The sequence below is a fragment of the Leuciscus leuciscus genome (genome assembly GCF_965113295.1).
Source record: "Leuciscus leuciscus genome assembly, chromosome: 13".
Taxonomy (NCBI): Eukaryota; Metazoa; Chordata; class Actinopteri; order Cypriniformes; family Leuciscidae; genus Leuciscus; species Leuciscus leuciscus.
In genome coordinates this window covers 34586341-34602396 of record NC_138737.1, presented here as the reverse complement: position 1 = coordinate 34602396, position 16056 = coordinate 34586341, and the positions used below count along the sequence as shown (strand labels likewise).

The 16056-nt window shown below is 38.2% G+C and overlaps 2 protein-coding genes across 2 annotated transcripts in view; one reads left to right on the top strand and one right to left on the bottom strand.

Moving 5' to 3' along the window:
• The window catches only part of LOC309512953 (uncharacterized protein), a 176581-nt gene that overhangs the window by 116128 nt on the left and 44397 nt on the right, over positions 1-16056 (bottom strand). The gene's annotated exons all lie outside the window — the stretch shown is intronic.
• On the top strand, positions 2884-15813 carry ido1 (indoleamine 2,3-dioxygenase 1). The gene is made up of 10 exons (XM_082187641.1): positions 2884-3053; positions 3879-3974; positions 4845-4964; positions 5066-5184; positions 8693-8707; positions 8993-9092; positions 9397-9514; positions 9591-9642; positions 9721-9869; positions 10388-15813. Exons 1-10 carry the CDS (start codon positions 2961-2963, stop codon positions 10840-10842), a joined length of 1317 nt encoding a protein of 438 aa, XP_082043767.1. The 5' UTR covers positions 2884-2960; the 3' UTR covers positions 10843-15813.

Below are 16056 nucleotides of genomic sequence, written 5' to 3'. Positions count from 1 at the left end.
GTGAACATGGACTAATGGATGTCTGACAATTTTGTTGGTTTTTGGAGTTTTCAGATTTAAAAACGTCTATAGATATAAAGGCTCGTTTGTTCTGCTCTCACGGAACAGATAGATAATAATATGCTTATGTACCGTCAGATGAAATCCTGCAGGTGTCGGCGCTTTCTCCGTCCATGCAATAAATGCACATCCTTGAATGAGCGCGGATTTTCTAGCGCATTTACTTGAACTTCATAGGTAATATATCTATGGTTTAACCCATTTGAGAGGCGGCCAAAATCAGAATTTAAAATGGACTGAATAAGCTCTCTACGAACTTGACGAGGGATTCCGCGTTGACGGACCATAGACTATAAAAAAAGAATGACTGACATGTAACTGTTATGCACATAAATCACTGTCACACACACTCTCTCAGAATAAAAGTTAAGTTACTGCATAATACATTTTCAACTAGCAGAATAGTACAGAATCACGATACACAGTCTCACTTGTAGCCATGTCTTTTAATAATATTTCGAAGGGCAAAAACAAGAACTTTTCATTGGCTTTACATCATCAACTGTCCCTTTAGCGCGAGGCCCTGTGCAGTCGCAGACTTAGTACTTTCCATAGGGTACTTTCAGTAGCATATAGCATTACCTCCCAAGCCTGAGCTAACTCGATCACGTCGAGCGGTGAGCCGCATGCGTGGTTTCATAGCCAGGCTCCTCCAGCTTAACTCACGCCCTGCCTCTTTGCCCATTTTCTGTTATCCGAGAGTGACACAAGGTGACGCGAGGCCAAGATGGCGACGGCCGACTCCGCCCACTTTAGGCTTAAAAAATGCTCTTCAGAAACCTTCGGGTGACGTCACGGACACTACGTCCATATTTTTTTACAGTCTATGATTCACTCCCATTATAAAGCTTGGAAGAGCCAGGATATTTTTTAATGTAACTCTGATTATATTCGTCTGAAAGAAGAATGTCATATACAGTGGGTACGGAAAGTATTCAGACCCCCTTACATTTTTCACTCTTTGTTATATTGCAGCCCTTTGCCAAAATCATTTGTTAATTTTTTTTCCTCATTATTGTACACACAGCACCCCATATTGACAGAAAAACACAGAATTGTTGACATTTTTGCACATTTATTAAAAAAGAAAAACTGAAATATCACATGGTCCTAAGTATTCAGACCCTTTGCTGTGACACTCATATATTTAACTCAGGTGCTGTCCATTTCTTCTGATCATCCTTGAGATGGTTCTACACCTTCATTTGAGTCCAGCTGTGTTTGATTATACTGATTGGACTTGATTAGGAAAGCCACACACCTGTCTATATAAGACCTTACAGCTCACTGTGCATGTCAGAGCAAATGAGAATCATGAGGTCAAAGGAACTGCCTGTAGAGCTCAGAGACAGAATTGTGGCAAGGCACAGATCTGGCCAAGGTTACAAAAAAATGTCTGCTGCACTTAAGGTTCCTAAGAGCACAGTGGCCTCCATAATCCTTAAATGGAAGATGTTTGGGACGACCAGAACCCTTCCTAGAGCTGGCCGTCCGGCCAAACTGAGCTATCGGGGGAGAAGAGCCTTGGTGAGAGAGGTAAAGAAGAACCCAAAGATCACTGTGGCTGAGCTCCAGAGATGCAGTCGGGAGATGGGAGAAAGTTGTAGTAAGTCAACCATCACTGCAGCCATCCACCAGTCGGGGCTTTATGGCAGAGTGGCCCGACGGAAGCCTCTCCTCAGTGCAAGACACATGAAAGCCCGCATGGAGTTTGCTAAAAAACACCTGAAGGACTCCAAGATGGTGATAAATAAGATTATCTGGTCTGATGAGACCAAGATAGAACTTTTTGGCCTTAATTCTAAGCGGTATGTGTGGAGAAAACCAGGCACTGCTCATCACCTGTCCAATACAGTCTCAACAGTGAAGCATGGTGGTGGCAGCATCATGCTGTGGGGGTGTTTTTCAGCTGCAGGGACAGGACGACTGGTTGTAATCGAGGGAAAGATGAATGCGGCCAAGTATCCTGGATGAAAACCTTCTCCAGAGTGCTCTGGGCCGAAGGTTCACCTTCCAACAAGACAATGACCCTAAGCACACAGCTAAAATAACGAAGGAGTGGCTTCACAACAACTCCGTGACTGTTCTTGAATGGCCCAGCCAGAGCCCTGACTTAAGCCCAATTGAGCATCTCTGGAGAGACCTGAAAATGGCTGTCCACCAACGTTTACCATCAAACCTGACAGAACTGGAGAGGATCTGCAAGGAGGAATGGCAGAGGATACCCAAATCCAGGTGTGAAAAACTTGTTGCATCTTTCCCAAAAAGACTCATGGCTGTATTAGATCAAAAGAGTGCTTCTACTAAATCCTGAGCAAAGGGTCTGAATACTTAGGACCATTTCTTCTTTTTTAATAAATGTGCAAAAATGTCAACAATTCTGTGTTTTTCTGTCAATATGGGGTGCTGTGTGTACAATAATGAGGAAAAAAAAAAGAACTTAAATGATTTTAGCAAATGGCTGCAATATAACAAAGAGTGAAAAATGTAAGGGGGTCTGAATACTTTCCGTACCCACTGTACACCTAGGAGGGCTTCAGGGTGAGTAAATCATGGGCTAATTTTCATTTTTGGGTGAACTAACCCTTTAAGTGTACCTACTCATAACATTAACTCTCAACCTATAACTTTCTGAATTTGAATTATTATTATTTTTTTGTTGCTTGAAATGGCACAATGCAATTACAGAATTACCCTTGTATTACAGGTTATGATGACGTTATAGCACTTTAGTGGTTTTGAACACATGCATCTGAAAAGGGAAGTGGGGAAAGTTCATTGTTAACGGTAGAACAGAGAGAGAGAGAGAGAGAGAGAGAGAGAGCTATAGAGCACAGTAAGTGACATTTGCCTGACACTTGCTAAACAGAGAGTCAATCACTAGTATTGTAATAAACATTATGGGCACTGAAGTGAAAAATACAGAGACACTACTGTCTTTGAGAAAGTTTCACATCTCTGAGGATTGTGGGTTTATTCTTCCTGAGCCTCTGGTAGGTCATTACACTTTTTATTAGCTGTAACTAATCCTTTTTTTAATTTTATTTATTTTATTTGGTTTTGGATATAGTAACATTGTAGTAAGAATGTACTATATTGGAGTGTTTTATGCTGTGTGATATTTAGGGAAATGAACTGGCTAAAAATATGTACATTTATGACAAGGAAACAATTGTTCTCAGGTACAAAGTCACAGTTTGTTTCATTACTTGATATAGTCCAAGTATTGGGAATGTTTTTAACAAACTATTAATTTGCATTCATATTAAGATACAGTAAGACTGATTACTTGCATATAAAAGCATTAGACTTTGACACACTGGTTGCTTTCAGAATGACCTTTATCTATTTGCTTTAATGGTAAATAGGTTAATACAAAACTTTGCACATTTCAAAGACAGTGCTCTTACAGAAAACAAAGTAGATCAAATTAGTAAGCTGACTTCAATCATTTATTTCAAGTGCAGATAATATTTTAGTTGTATCTTTTGAATCGTTAACTTTGACACGTTTAGTATCTGGGATTATGTATCTCTTTCAATTATTGGTGTAAAAGGTACACCTTTGGACTGTGCAATCAGCCATATTCAACTCTTTTTGGCTGAGAAAAAGCATAAATGTATGGGATATTTTACGGATGTCATAATAAGTCATAACAACATGATTTGAAGTATACATGAAATATAAGTAGGATTTCTATATATCAAAACACATTTGCATTGCAGTAAATTTAATGAAAATGAATCAAGAACATACAGTTTATTATGTTACACACTGTGTTATGGACATAACCTATACACATCTACACTGTGTTTCAGACAGACCTGCCGGTGCACTACAAGCCCTGGATGGACATTGCCAGAAATATGCCAGAACTCATCTCTTCTCATTCTTTGCGCCTCAGAATTCATGATGTATGATCTTTCATACTAAGTACACAATAGTGAAAGTGTCTTAACTACAAAAATGAAAAAAAATGAAAAACATTCATTTATTTAACATTTTGCTTTTCAATTCACTATTTTGTGCTTCAGGGACCATATATTAAGTATATAATCGACTTCCATTTTCCTTTCTGCCTGTCTTTCATTTTCTTTTCTTTAGAGGAACTTCCTTGGCTATATGGGGATTTCAGTGATTATCCCTTTCAGGCCCAAATTATGTTTCAGTTACATAAAAATAACCCCTTTTATGATATCCTTTTTTTTTTTTTTTTATAAATGATAGGCCTAATTGTTCACAATTAAAATTTAGGCTAATTTATTATATTTACAATCATTTATTTGTTATTTTAACTAATATTATTTTTAATTGTTTCTGAACTGCTGCACCATCTAGATAAGTAATTATAGTAATTTTCCGAGAAATTAGATATAATTATTCATTTTCATTTTCATTAATGAAGCAGGTTAAGCTCTGTGGTTATAACTGGTTAAACCGTGTAAGACTAATGTGTACTTACTAATGTCACCTTTCAGCTTCATTTTAAAACAAACTATTATTTTTTTAAACATAAATCACTCAATCACTCTAATAGCTAGAATTCTGCCATATATTTCTGCTGTGTGTCACTGACAGTGACAGTCACATGTCACCATGCTTCATTTAAACAACAACAACAGTGTGGTATTTTGCAACCAATCTATTCATCTTTTTTGTAATTTATGTATCAAGTGAGGGACAAAAACTAATGGTGATGTTGAGAAAGGATGCAGGGTCTGAAAGGCCTAATAATCCAATAATGATTGTTCTGTGATTGTTTTTTATGCGTTGTCCTATCTCAGATGCCTCTGTTGGAGACTCATTTGTTGCAGAGCTATCGTGAGCTGCGTTTGGCCCATCTGGCTTTGAGCATGATGACTATGGGTTACGTCTGGCAGGAGGGAGAGAGAGAAACAGTAAAAGTACAACAATGATTTTATATGCAGTTCAGACCACTAATAAGACTGAACTACAGTCTGACTGTCTGACTATTGACTATTTACTGTATGTCATGAACTTCCAGGTGCTTCCGCAGAATCTGTCGGTGCCGTTCTGTGAGGTGTCTCGGAGACTGGGTCTGCCCCCAGTTCTCATCCACGCGGACACAGTCCTTGCCAACTGGAAGAAAACAGACCCAGATGGGTAAACTCACTGATCCATATGTAAAAATACTGTTACCCTGCACTGTTTTAACAAATATTTTGTTTTCAGTGTATGTGTGTGTTCACTACTGTTTCTAATATGTGTGTGCACTAACTTGGATGGGTTAAATGCAGAGGACAAATTCCGAGTGTGGCATTCACGTCACGCCGCTTTTCGCTTTCATTTTATTTAAGTTTAGGTGGAAATAATTATCATTTAATTAGGGTCTTCAGTATGGTTAGCATTCCTATTCATCTCAATTTAAGATGTTTGTAAGTTGCCATTTAAGAGCTGCCATTGAGGGCTCTCAGTTCTTGACACAATTGTTTGGACCTTATCTCGAGTGATTGAAACTGCAGTTAAAACATCTACCAGCAGGGGCTAACCCTCATGGGGGGTTTTAATAGAATTTACTTAAAAGGATAGTTCACCCAAAAATGAAAATTCTGTCAATAGTTTCTCACCCTCATGTATTTCCAAACCCGTAAGACTTTCGTTCATCTTCAGAGCACAAATGAAGATCTTTTTGATGAAATTTGAGATATTTCTGCATATATTTCTAATGTTTTTAACCACATATGTATCTGAAACATGAACTGTTAATCTTAGTGTTGTGTATTAAATGTTAACTTATTCATTTTAACGTATTAATCTTAACTTTCGTAACTATTCTTTTAAATAGTCTTCTAACAAATAAATTCTCAACAACGTGAATAAAAGCTTAAATTAAAACTGTTCATCGAAGTGATCATGTCTCATTCATATTCATACAGTCTGAACTTTTTGAAGCGTCAAAGTGGTAGTTGTGTAGACTGTCAATGGAGGGACAGATATCAGTCAGATTTTATAAAAAAATGTATTTGTGTTTTAATGAACATTTTACGGGTGGGTGAGTAAATGATGACAGAATTTTCCTTTTTGGGTGAACTAGTCCTTTAAGTGTGAACTAAATGCAGTGATTTTTGGAATTAATTGCATGTTATTTAATATTCAATGAAAATACATTATAATTTTAATTTATATTACATGCAATTAGCTGAACTTGAGCACTTTTTTGATCCACTTAAGTAGAACGTAATTAAATTCAATATGATTTCACAATACTTCTATTGTCTTGAAATGCATAGTATACTACATTGACAAGCATTTATTAGAAAATATACTTTAAAATAAAATATACTCATTTCTATTGAAACTTGAATGTCATGTATTTAAAGTAATTTCACATTTGTAATGATGAAGTTGCACTTAAAATGTATGAACTTCATACGTATCAAATAATAAACTATTTAAAAATTAAATTAAAATAAGTTTACTTTTTTGAAGCATGACAAAAGATTATTAAACATAATGATTTAATAGTCCTTTAAAGTAAAACTTTTAAATTGACATAATTATAAAGTGCACCTTAAAACATTTTTTTATTTAGTGTGGTTAAAAACATGAAAGTGGATGAACACTTAAAGGTATAGCGGAGGATCTTTCCAAATTTTAGATAAGACCCGCCCTCTCCACTTTTTGAAAAGTTTGATTGATTCACCAGAATGATTGACAATTAGGAGGACCAATAGTTTAGACTACCCACCAGGAAGTAAAACATCCTCCGCTATACCTTTAAGTCGCCTAGCTTGCATTAATATTAAACTGTATATTCATATTTTGTTTCATTGCTCCACAGAACAGAATCCTAAAACTTCTGTGGCTTATTTATATGATTTTGAGCACTTTTCTTGTTCTTTTGGGTAAGTAGTGGTGTACATCTTGGAGTTCTGGGATAGAAACCGCATGTGTTTAGTACGCGCCTTACTGTGCAAGCTGAAACCTCAGTGCCTGTTTCCACCAAGTCTTGCTGCGGGTCTTTTGCAGTCACTCGAGGGTTTTTTTGAAGCTGCCTTCTCAAAATATCTGGTTGCAACCATTGAGAGCTTCCTTTTTCTGCCCCGTCCAGGTTGTGTCTAACATGCAGTCAAATGTGACACTCAGGGTGCTTTCACACTGGGCTCGTTTGCTGCGGTCCGAGCCCGGACGGGATTGTTCCCGACGCCCACGCAGCGTTGGTCTGGTTTCACACTCGATTCTATCGAACCCTGGTGCGTTTGCATGCATATTACGTCATCGCAAACGTGCACGCCGCATGTAGAAAACAGAATGCGGTTCGATATATTGTGTTTTTTATTAATTCAGTGCTAATATGTTCAGCTGAGTGAACAACTAGGTTTACTGTGTGTGTGTGTGTGTGTGTGTCTCATAAGTTGGTCTTCTGCTGCTTGCAAACAGACTCTTTTGAGGAGACAGTGGATTTCCAAATTTGTTGCCCTGATTCTATACGTGCTATGCGCAAATACACTGCAGGCTCACTCTCGGTAAATCATCAACACTATCATCCCTTACATGTGTTTTATTAAACTAAATACATAATAATCAGCTGAAACGCAGGTCACTTTACTTCCTGAACAAGTGCACACCCGAGTCTGTGTTGCTTTCCCATTCGGATCGGGAGCAACCGAACTCAGATCACCTCCTCCAGGAAGTCTCAGGTCCGGTACCCCAGTGTGCACCGGGGTCCGCATGACAGCGTTCACATTAGTGATTAGCGTTTTCATGAGAACCGTGCCCCGTTCCTAACTAAACTGCTAGTGTGAAAGCACCCTCAACAAACCCCTAGCCAGTTCAGATATTTCATGTGTTCTTGCTCAAGCACACCTGGTGAAACTAATGAAGCCCTTGATTAGTTGCATCATGTGTGCTTGAAACAACACCTGTTTTGCAGATTTGTGCTGTTGTGAGGGGTTCTGTTCAGGGGGTTGAGAAATTTTGAGACTGCAGAAGACATAAGTTGCATTTTCAGTTGAATTTGGGGAAACCACTTGAAACATTTGTTTTGTTGATCTATTTAAAAAAGAAAATTGTTTGATTTGTTCATTGCAAACAGCTAAAAGTCTGTACATTTTGCCAATATGTGTAACTACACTTTTAGGCAAATTTATACTTTAACTTTTTCTGCAGTATGTGTACTGTGCACAGTGTGGACATTTTCAGTATACATTGAATGACCAAGTGTACTACCAAGGGGTCAATGTTTGGTTTGTTAGCATGAATAGATGTCATAACTACTACAATTGGGCTAAAATAGTCTTTATTTTTGCCACACCTTTCCACTGACAAAAGTAGCATTGTTTTCTGGCAAAATAAAATAAAGTTGTAATCAATTTCATTATAAAAGATATTATGTTAATGTTTTACCAATTGTAGTTAAAACTTTAATTCATGAATCTGATATTGTTATTACTATGATGTGATACAGGTTCACTTCTGAGTCAACTTGAAATTAAATTAAAATACCTGAGTGAATGTAAGAAACCTGTTAAATGCTCTTTTTGTAGTAAAAGCAAAAGAAATTTGCATACAGCGTATAATTAGTCAAATCAGCTATGTTTCAGATCTGACATATGCATTATAATATATAATATTTCTTTTTCATGCACAACTGGACACTGATTGTTCCCAGACCTTTTTCCATGGAGTAAGTATTTTGTTGAATTAACAGAAATGTGTGTTAAGTGTTATTGATGTTTGGAACCAGCAGAGGGAGCCATCTTATTATGTACAGTGTGGAATATGTAAATGTACTCTATGTGTATTCAGATCCTCTTTGTAGCATTTCCCTTTCAATACATTTACCTCGAGAATTAGACACCACCATGATAACATGTAAAAAATATTTTTTTTTTAATCTTTGCAATACTTTGATGTTGATGTAGTTTATGGCTAGTGCTGTTCTGAAGTGACTGTTCTTGTGTCCTGTAAGGAACCTGGAGTTGCTGTTGACTTTTCCTGGAGGGGAAAGTGTAAGAGGGTTTTTTCTGGTCACACTTCTGGTGGAGCTGGCGGCTGTTCCTGGCCTGAAGGTCTGACACTCTTACAAATGCCACAGAGCACTGAGATACAGAAGCCATGATAGTAAATCATTCATATTGATACACTATGGTAGTATTTGTTGAATAACCTTGGAGTGCAAATACCATGGTATGTGATTATGAACTTCGGAAACAATTCTCACTCAGAAATTGCTATTGCTAGAAAAGTATTCTCTTGTAAAACTTACTCCAATCATCCTTGTTTTATTTACAAATTTGAAAAATCACGGCACTCATTCTGTATTACCATCTGATAACATTATGGTAATGCTGATTTTTATTATTTTTTTTACAGTCTATCCTTGATGTCATCAACGGTGTCCATTATAATGATGTTGCTATGGTCACCAAAGCTCTGGATGTTGTCAGTCAGGCCATAGACAGCATGAAACATGCTCTTAAACTAATGCATGGTAATACTTTTTAAGGTGATAAATGACCTCTATACATTCATTCAAGTGGTTTTAATACTAATTGTGACCGTTTCAGAATATGTAGATCCCACCATATTCTACGGAATTATGAGGATCTTTCTGTCTGGGTAAGTTGGTTTCACAGCTTTTTTGGGGGGAGTTTTTCTGAATCTATGAAACTTTACTCGCCTTGATGTGGGTTTTAGATGGAAAGATAACCCATTAATGCCAGAAGGTCTCGTTTACGAGGGAGTTCATGAGAAGCCAATGGAGTTTTCGGGAGGCAGTGCAGCACAAAGTAGTATCTTACACTGCTTTGATGAGCTGCTGGGAGTCCAACATGAAGGCAACAGTGGTAAGAGAATCATCAGTTATTCTGCTCACGGTTAATAATAATAATAATATTAATATTAATATTGTATTAAATTATTCAAAGATGAATCCAGATTTTTTTTTAGCATGGTTTCCACAAAAATCTTAAGCAACACAACTGTTTTCATTATTGATAATAATAAATGGTTCTCGAGCAGCAAATCAGCATATTACAATGATTTCTGACACTGAAGATTGGAGTAATGATGCTGAAAATTTAAGGTATATTAAAATAGAAAAAAAATTTAAAATAACATTTCACAATATAACAATTTTACTGTATTTTTGGTCAATTAAACACAGCCTTATGTCAAAAAACATTAAACAATCTTACGACCCAAACATTTTGAATGCTTATATAAATAGGCCTATGCAAAATGCAAAGATAATTTATTAAATGTCAGATGAAAATAAAAGACAAATTCAATTTATATAAATTTATATTACTTTTTGCATTTGTATTGAAAATTAAGTTTCGCTCTGTCAATACTGTTCAAACAGGGGCCTTCCTGATGAGAATGAGGGACTACATGCCGCCCTCCCATAAGCGTTTCATTGAAGACATCTCTAGTCGCCCGTCCCTGCGCGACTTTGTGCTCAAGCAAGCGGATGAGCGCCTAACCCATACATTTGAACAATGTGTGGCCCGGTTGGTGGACTTTCGGAATTGCCACATCAACATTGTCACCCGTTACATCACTATACCGGCGTCCCGTGCCAAACAGCTCCGTGAAAACAAGCAGGGTTTGGTCAAAGAGCTCAAAGCAATCAAGAAAGCGCCAACAGCGCTGGAGGAAAGAGGTACTGGAGGTTCAGGGATTATGGTCTTTCTGAAGACTGTGCGTGATGAAACTAAAGACATCTACATCTCACAGTCTACTAATGGGAACCAAGTCTTGCCAGATGCACCGATGACAGCGATACAGAAAGCGGCATCTGAGCTCAAAATAGAATGAAAATAGCAACAAAGTATCTTTGAATGGTGCACTTTTAAAGGTGCTCTAAGCAATGTCATGCATTCTTTAGGCCCCACATTTTTTTGTCACATACAGCAAACATCTCCTCACTATCCGTTAGTTGCCTGTCCCCTGAACACAATGTAAAAAAACGCGATCTCTGTAGACAGCCCAGGCTCCACAGAAAACAAGAAAAACAAACTGGCCCAGCCTGGACCACAAAACAGAACAAACAGTGTTCCAGCCAATAACTGACAAGAATGATTTAGGGGTGGGGGGGTTAGTGCGCGTGCACATGAAGGGGGGTGTGGGGAGTGGAGGAGAGAGAAGCATGAAGAGGGAAGTTAGCTAGAGGAGAGATGTCCTAGGCAACGACTAACGTTAGAATTATATTTCTCTTGAATTTTTATATGGTCGACACACGATCAAAGAGACGACGTTCCGATGAACAAATAACAAAGAAGAGGGAAAAGGAACGCACAAAGTTCCAAATTTACATCGGAAAAGCGTTCGAAAGGTGGCGAGAACTCCGCCGGCAGATGGGCTTCCAATCTGAAATTCAGGTGGCTCTGTTTTTGCTGGACAGGTTAAATCCAGTTTGTTTTTTCTAAATGGTTCATGACTGTTTCAGGAAGCACAGAAGGGAGGGGGAGGGGACGGGATGAGGAGGAGGGAGGGTCGAGCTAGCCTCCGTTTTGTTTGACAATACTTTGAACGTCAACAAGAAGTGACTTCACCCAACATCGCTTAGAGCACCTTTAAATTAAGTGTTGTACATATGGCTGCAGTTCAGGAATGAATGTCTGGAGAGTGGTGCTAAAAGGTTGATGCTTTGCCACGTTAGAAAACAACGTACAGTGCCACTTACACTAAACCCTACTCTAACCTAATCGATAGTGTTAGAAAAGCTAACATTACATAAAAACATCAGCTGTGTCCGAAATTGCCCCCTATACCCTTAAATAGGGTTCTATTTGAGATGACATTCATTTGTAGTGGTGTTCGAAACCATCGTGGATTCAATCCCACAATGCACCGCAATATCGAGTGTACAAACACTGTATCCTCAACGGCTGGAGAATATCAATAATCAACTCTGAAGGTTGTGCCCAATGAATTCCCACGTCTGACCAGAAAATGGTGCCGCAGCTTAATCATCCATCCATCTTTTTTCCAAACTTCTGGTTCAATGTGGCTAAAGTGTAATATCATACAGGTTGATTACTAAAGGGGGGTCCTACTATTATAAAGCTTGGAAGAGCCAGGATTTTTTTTTAAAGGGGCCCTATTTATGCCCTTTGACGAAGTCTTAATATTGTTTTTGGGGTGTACTAGAATATGTTTTCATGCTTGATTGTTTAAAAAACAAATTTTTCACATTTTACATTATTACAGCTTCTCTCTCCCCAGTCTGGTTGAATGCGGTGTTTCGAAAATACGATATGTATTGTGATTGGTTAGCTGGCCCAAGTGTGTGGATGATCGGCAGCGCTTAGCGCGTGTTTGAGAGATGTCACGCCCCTTCAAATGTTCTACTCAGATGTATATATTAAAGGTGCTCTAAGTGATGCCGGGAGTGTTGACATTCGAATTGTTGTCAAACAAAACGGAGGCTAGCTAGACCCTCCCTCCTCCTCATCCTGTCTCCTCCCTCCTCCCCTCCCCTCCCTTCCGGCATAAAGGAAAGTCAAAGTAGTCACTAAAAACAAAGTTAAGTTTTACTGATACTTCATTCAATGTGTAATGTCACCAAGTTAGATAAATGCTTTTATATATTGCAGAACAGAATGCAGAAAAAGAGAAACATTGTCTTAAAATCGTTTCGCCACCTGAGGTTATAACTATAACGTTAGCTCCCATACAAGGACGCAATAATAGCAAGATAACGTTAGCTTCGCGTTTCCCAGTGAGCATAAACAACGGCGGCGTCGTAAACAAATTTAGTCAAAGTTGTCAATAGCCTATAAATGAACATTCAAATCCATAACAAACAGTGGGTGAAAACAATCATTCACACAAATTGTCGCCCTGCTAGACACATATATGTTGTATTCACCAAAGCTAACGCTGACAGCATAGTTCTAGCTAATTACATCCTTGTGTTGGTTTGGCGAACATGAACGTCAATTTAGAAAGAAAAATAGATTTACCTGTTCTGCAAAAACAGAGCAACTGAATGTCGGATTGGAAGCCCTTCTGCCGGCGGAGTTCTCGCCACCTTTCGAGGGTTTTTCCGATGTAAATTCGGGACTTCGCGCGTTCCTTATCCTTGTCCCTCTTCTTTGCAATTTGTTCATCGGAACGCCGTCTCTTTGTTCGTGTGTCGGCCATAATTCAAACTTCCCTCTTCATGCTTCTCTCTCCTCCACACACCCCCTTCATGTGCACGCGCACTAACCCCCCAAACCCCACCCTCAAATACTTCTCGCCAGTTATTGGCTGGAGCACTGTTTGTTGTGTTTCGTGGTGCGGGTGAGCCCAGTTTGTTTTTGTTGCCGTTTGTGGAGCCTGTGGTGTCTACAGAGACCGCGTTTTTTTACAGTGTGTTCAGGGGACAGGCAGCTAGCGGATATTGAGGAGATGTTTGCTGTATGTGACAAAAAATGTTTTGGCCTAAAAAACGCGTGACATCACTTAGAGCACCTTTAAAGAGGCTACATGCAACTTTTTCCCCAAAATAAACGTAACAATAGCCTTTTTATTTGACCATTTATGACTCAAACATCTCCTGATGAGCATACTGACACCTTGTCAGCTCACAGTGGGTGCACCTATAAGCCTGTATCCTATGTTTCCTATTTTCTGTCGGGTCGGATTTTTCGCGCGCTGTCTGCGGATGTGACGTCGCGTTAAACGTTTCAGATCACTCTGCCACCACCGCTAGTCAGCAAACAAACTTAGTTTCTAAAACAATATATGTATTTGACTGTTCTTACCTCTGTAAACATAATGTTGACTTCTTTGCAGCGGATGACTTGTGAAGTGTGCACGTACGAGAGCGAGCAGAAAGGAAGAGCAGTTCCGTTTTTTGACCACAGGTGTCAGTCGCGAGTTTAAATTTCAGAAAATCGCATGTAGCCTCTTTAACTATGTCGTCAATTTCAAACCATTTCGAGCCCGATTCGGACCCTGACAATGTTGACGAACAAGAGGATCATGCAGAAGGGATTTCAAGCAGGGACTTTGCAAGCATGGATTTCACAGGACATTTCGGTAACACTTTATTTTGATGGTCCCTTTTGAACGTGCTGTTGACTATAAGTAACTTTGCAACTATATGTCAACTAACTTTCATTGGAGTATAAGTAGACTGTCTGCTTAATATCTGCAAACACTTTATTGTGACGGTCCTCCAACAGACACTCTACTGACTATAAGTAATTTTGCAACTACATGTCAACTTAATCTAACCCTAACCCTACCAGTCTATTAATACTTAACTAACACTCTGAGAGTTAGTAGACATGTAGGTGCAGCGTTACTTATAATCAACAGAACTTGTTAAAGGGACCATCAAAATAAAGTGAAACCGACATTTCTGAGTGGTATGTTTTTGGTACTGCTGTCACATATAATAAAACACAACATAAGTCCAGGCCTGTTCCTCTCTCGATCTTCATTGTCTTCGCTTCTCTTTTATACTTCCACTCCTCTGTGAGAGATACGAGACCGGTGCGTTGCGCAGATAAGGTTTATACATGCTAGTTCTGTTCAAGATAAATCTTTTCATCTTACAACTGGAGCTTCCCGTTTGCGAAGTTCCAAATGCTTTTTAAAGAGCAAGCACAAACTATGCAAAAGCGGCAGCCCTTCTGGTACACTCAGTGTCCAAATCCACTCACTCGTTTTCATTCACTCCTTGAGCTATATTAGTGGACAAATGTAGGGAATAGTGAATGAGGGTATAGGGGGGAAATTTCGAACACAGCCATCAACTTTTGCTGAAGCAATTATATCTTTTGCTGTTTCATGGTTTTATGGGACTAATAGTCTCCGAGGGCTCTCAGGGCTTGATGCTTAATTTTTCCCAAGGAGCACATGTGCTTAGGAGCACATTAAAAACTTTATGGCCGCAATGAAAATTTGTCAAATAATGTGTTTTTCCTTAATAAAGGCATATAAGAAGACATTTATAAACAAAATGACTTAATTTAATATAATACAAAATGTACACTAGGTTTTAAAATATTTCTTCTTCAAAATGTAATATGAAGTTCAATGTTCTTTCCTTCAAGTGATACGGCAGCCCAGACAACATCTACAAGAGTTCACATCACTTTAAATGCCAGACACTAATTATTGTGCAACCAAAATACTAGAAATCAACCGATATTTTATTTTATTTATTATTATTATTTTTTTATTATTATTTTTTTTTACCGATATCAATTATTTGCATGTTTATGTGCCTGATACATAGAACCGATATTTTTTTATTGTTTTATTTCTGTTTTTGACAATTATTTCAACTTTGAACACCGTTGTTGACTCATCTTACCTCAGACACAATGCTTTAATGGAGGTCTTATGCGCAATTCTGAAATCCCAACAACATGGCGCCATTTATTGGTCAATCTGATATTACAAAACCAATACCCAATTATGGGAAAATGCTTAAATATCGGGGAAAATATAAATATAGTGTACTTTAGTGTAATAAATTGGACCAACTTCAAGTATACTTATATACTTTAAGTATATGCCTGTTTAGAGACTAATTACATGCTTGATTAGTGATATTAAAGTGTACGTTATTTTAGAGAGAGAGAGAGAGAGAGAGAGAGAGAGGGGAGGGACGGGATCAGGAAAAGGTCCACGTTATATGATGCCGAAGTCAAAATGTATTAATTAGCAAATCAGACACTATTGTAAAAATGTTTTTATGTCATAACATAACAATAAGTGTTGATTATTCAGTACTCTGCTAATTGTAGTTTGTGTGAAAAGGAATACATGTTGACGGTGTTGTACTGCCACTAGTGGTCATTTCAGCTTGAAACTGCAGTGGATTGTATGTATAAGTTTTGCAAGAATGTCGGTAGAGGCTCATTCTTCCAATGAGCCTATGTTGCAGCCTGACTTGCTACTTAGACATAATACTCTCAAACATTAAAGTCTAAGAGGAAAAACTACAAATAATTAGTCTCAAAAAAGAGCTAAAGGCAACATTCCATTAAATACAGTCGGGTTCAAAGGTCTGAGACTTTTGGACCT

What these genes read in the sequence shown, in the direction of transcription:
- ido1 (XM_082187641.1), top strand. Translation starts at nt 2,961, where the DNA reads ATGGGCACTGAAGTGAAAAATACAGAGACACTACTGTCTTTGAGAAAG. An exon ending in TGCGCCTCAGAATTCATGAT is followed by an intron (nt 3,975 to 4,844) that starts GTATGATCTTTC and finishes GTCCTATCTCAG; the next exon opens with ATGCCTCTGTTGGAGACTCA. An exon ending in TGCTCTTAAACTAATGCATG is followed by an intron (nt 9,515 to 9,590) that starts GTAATACTTTTT and finishes TGACCGTTTCAG; the next exon opens with AATATGTAGATCCCACCATA.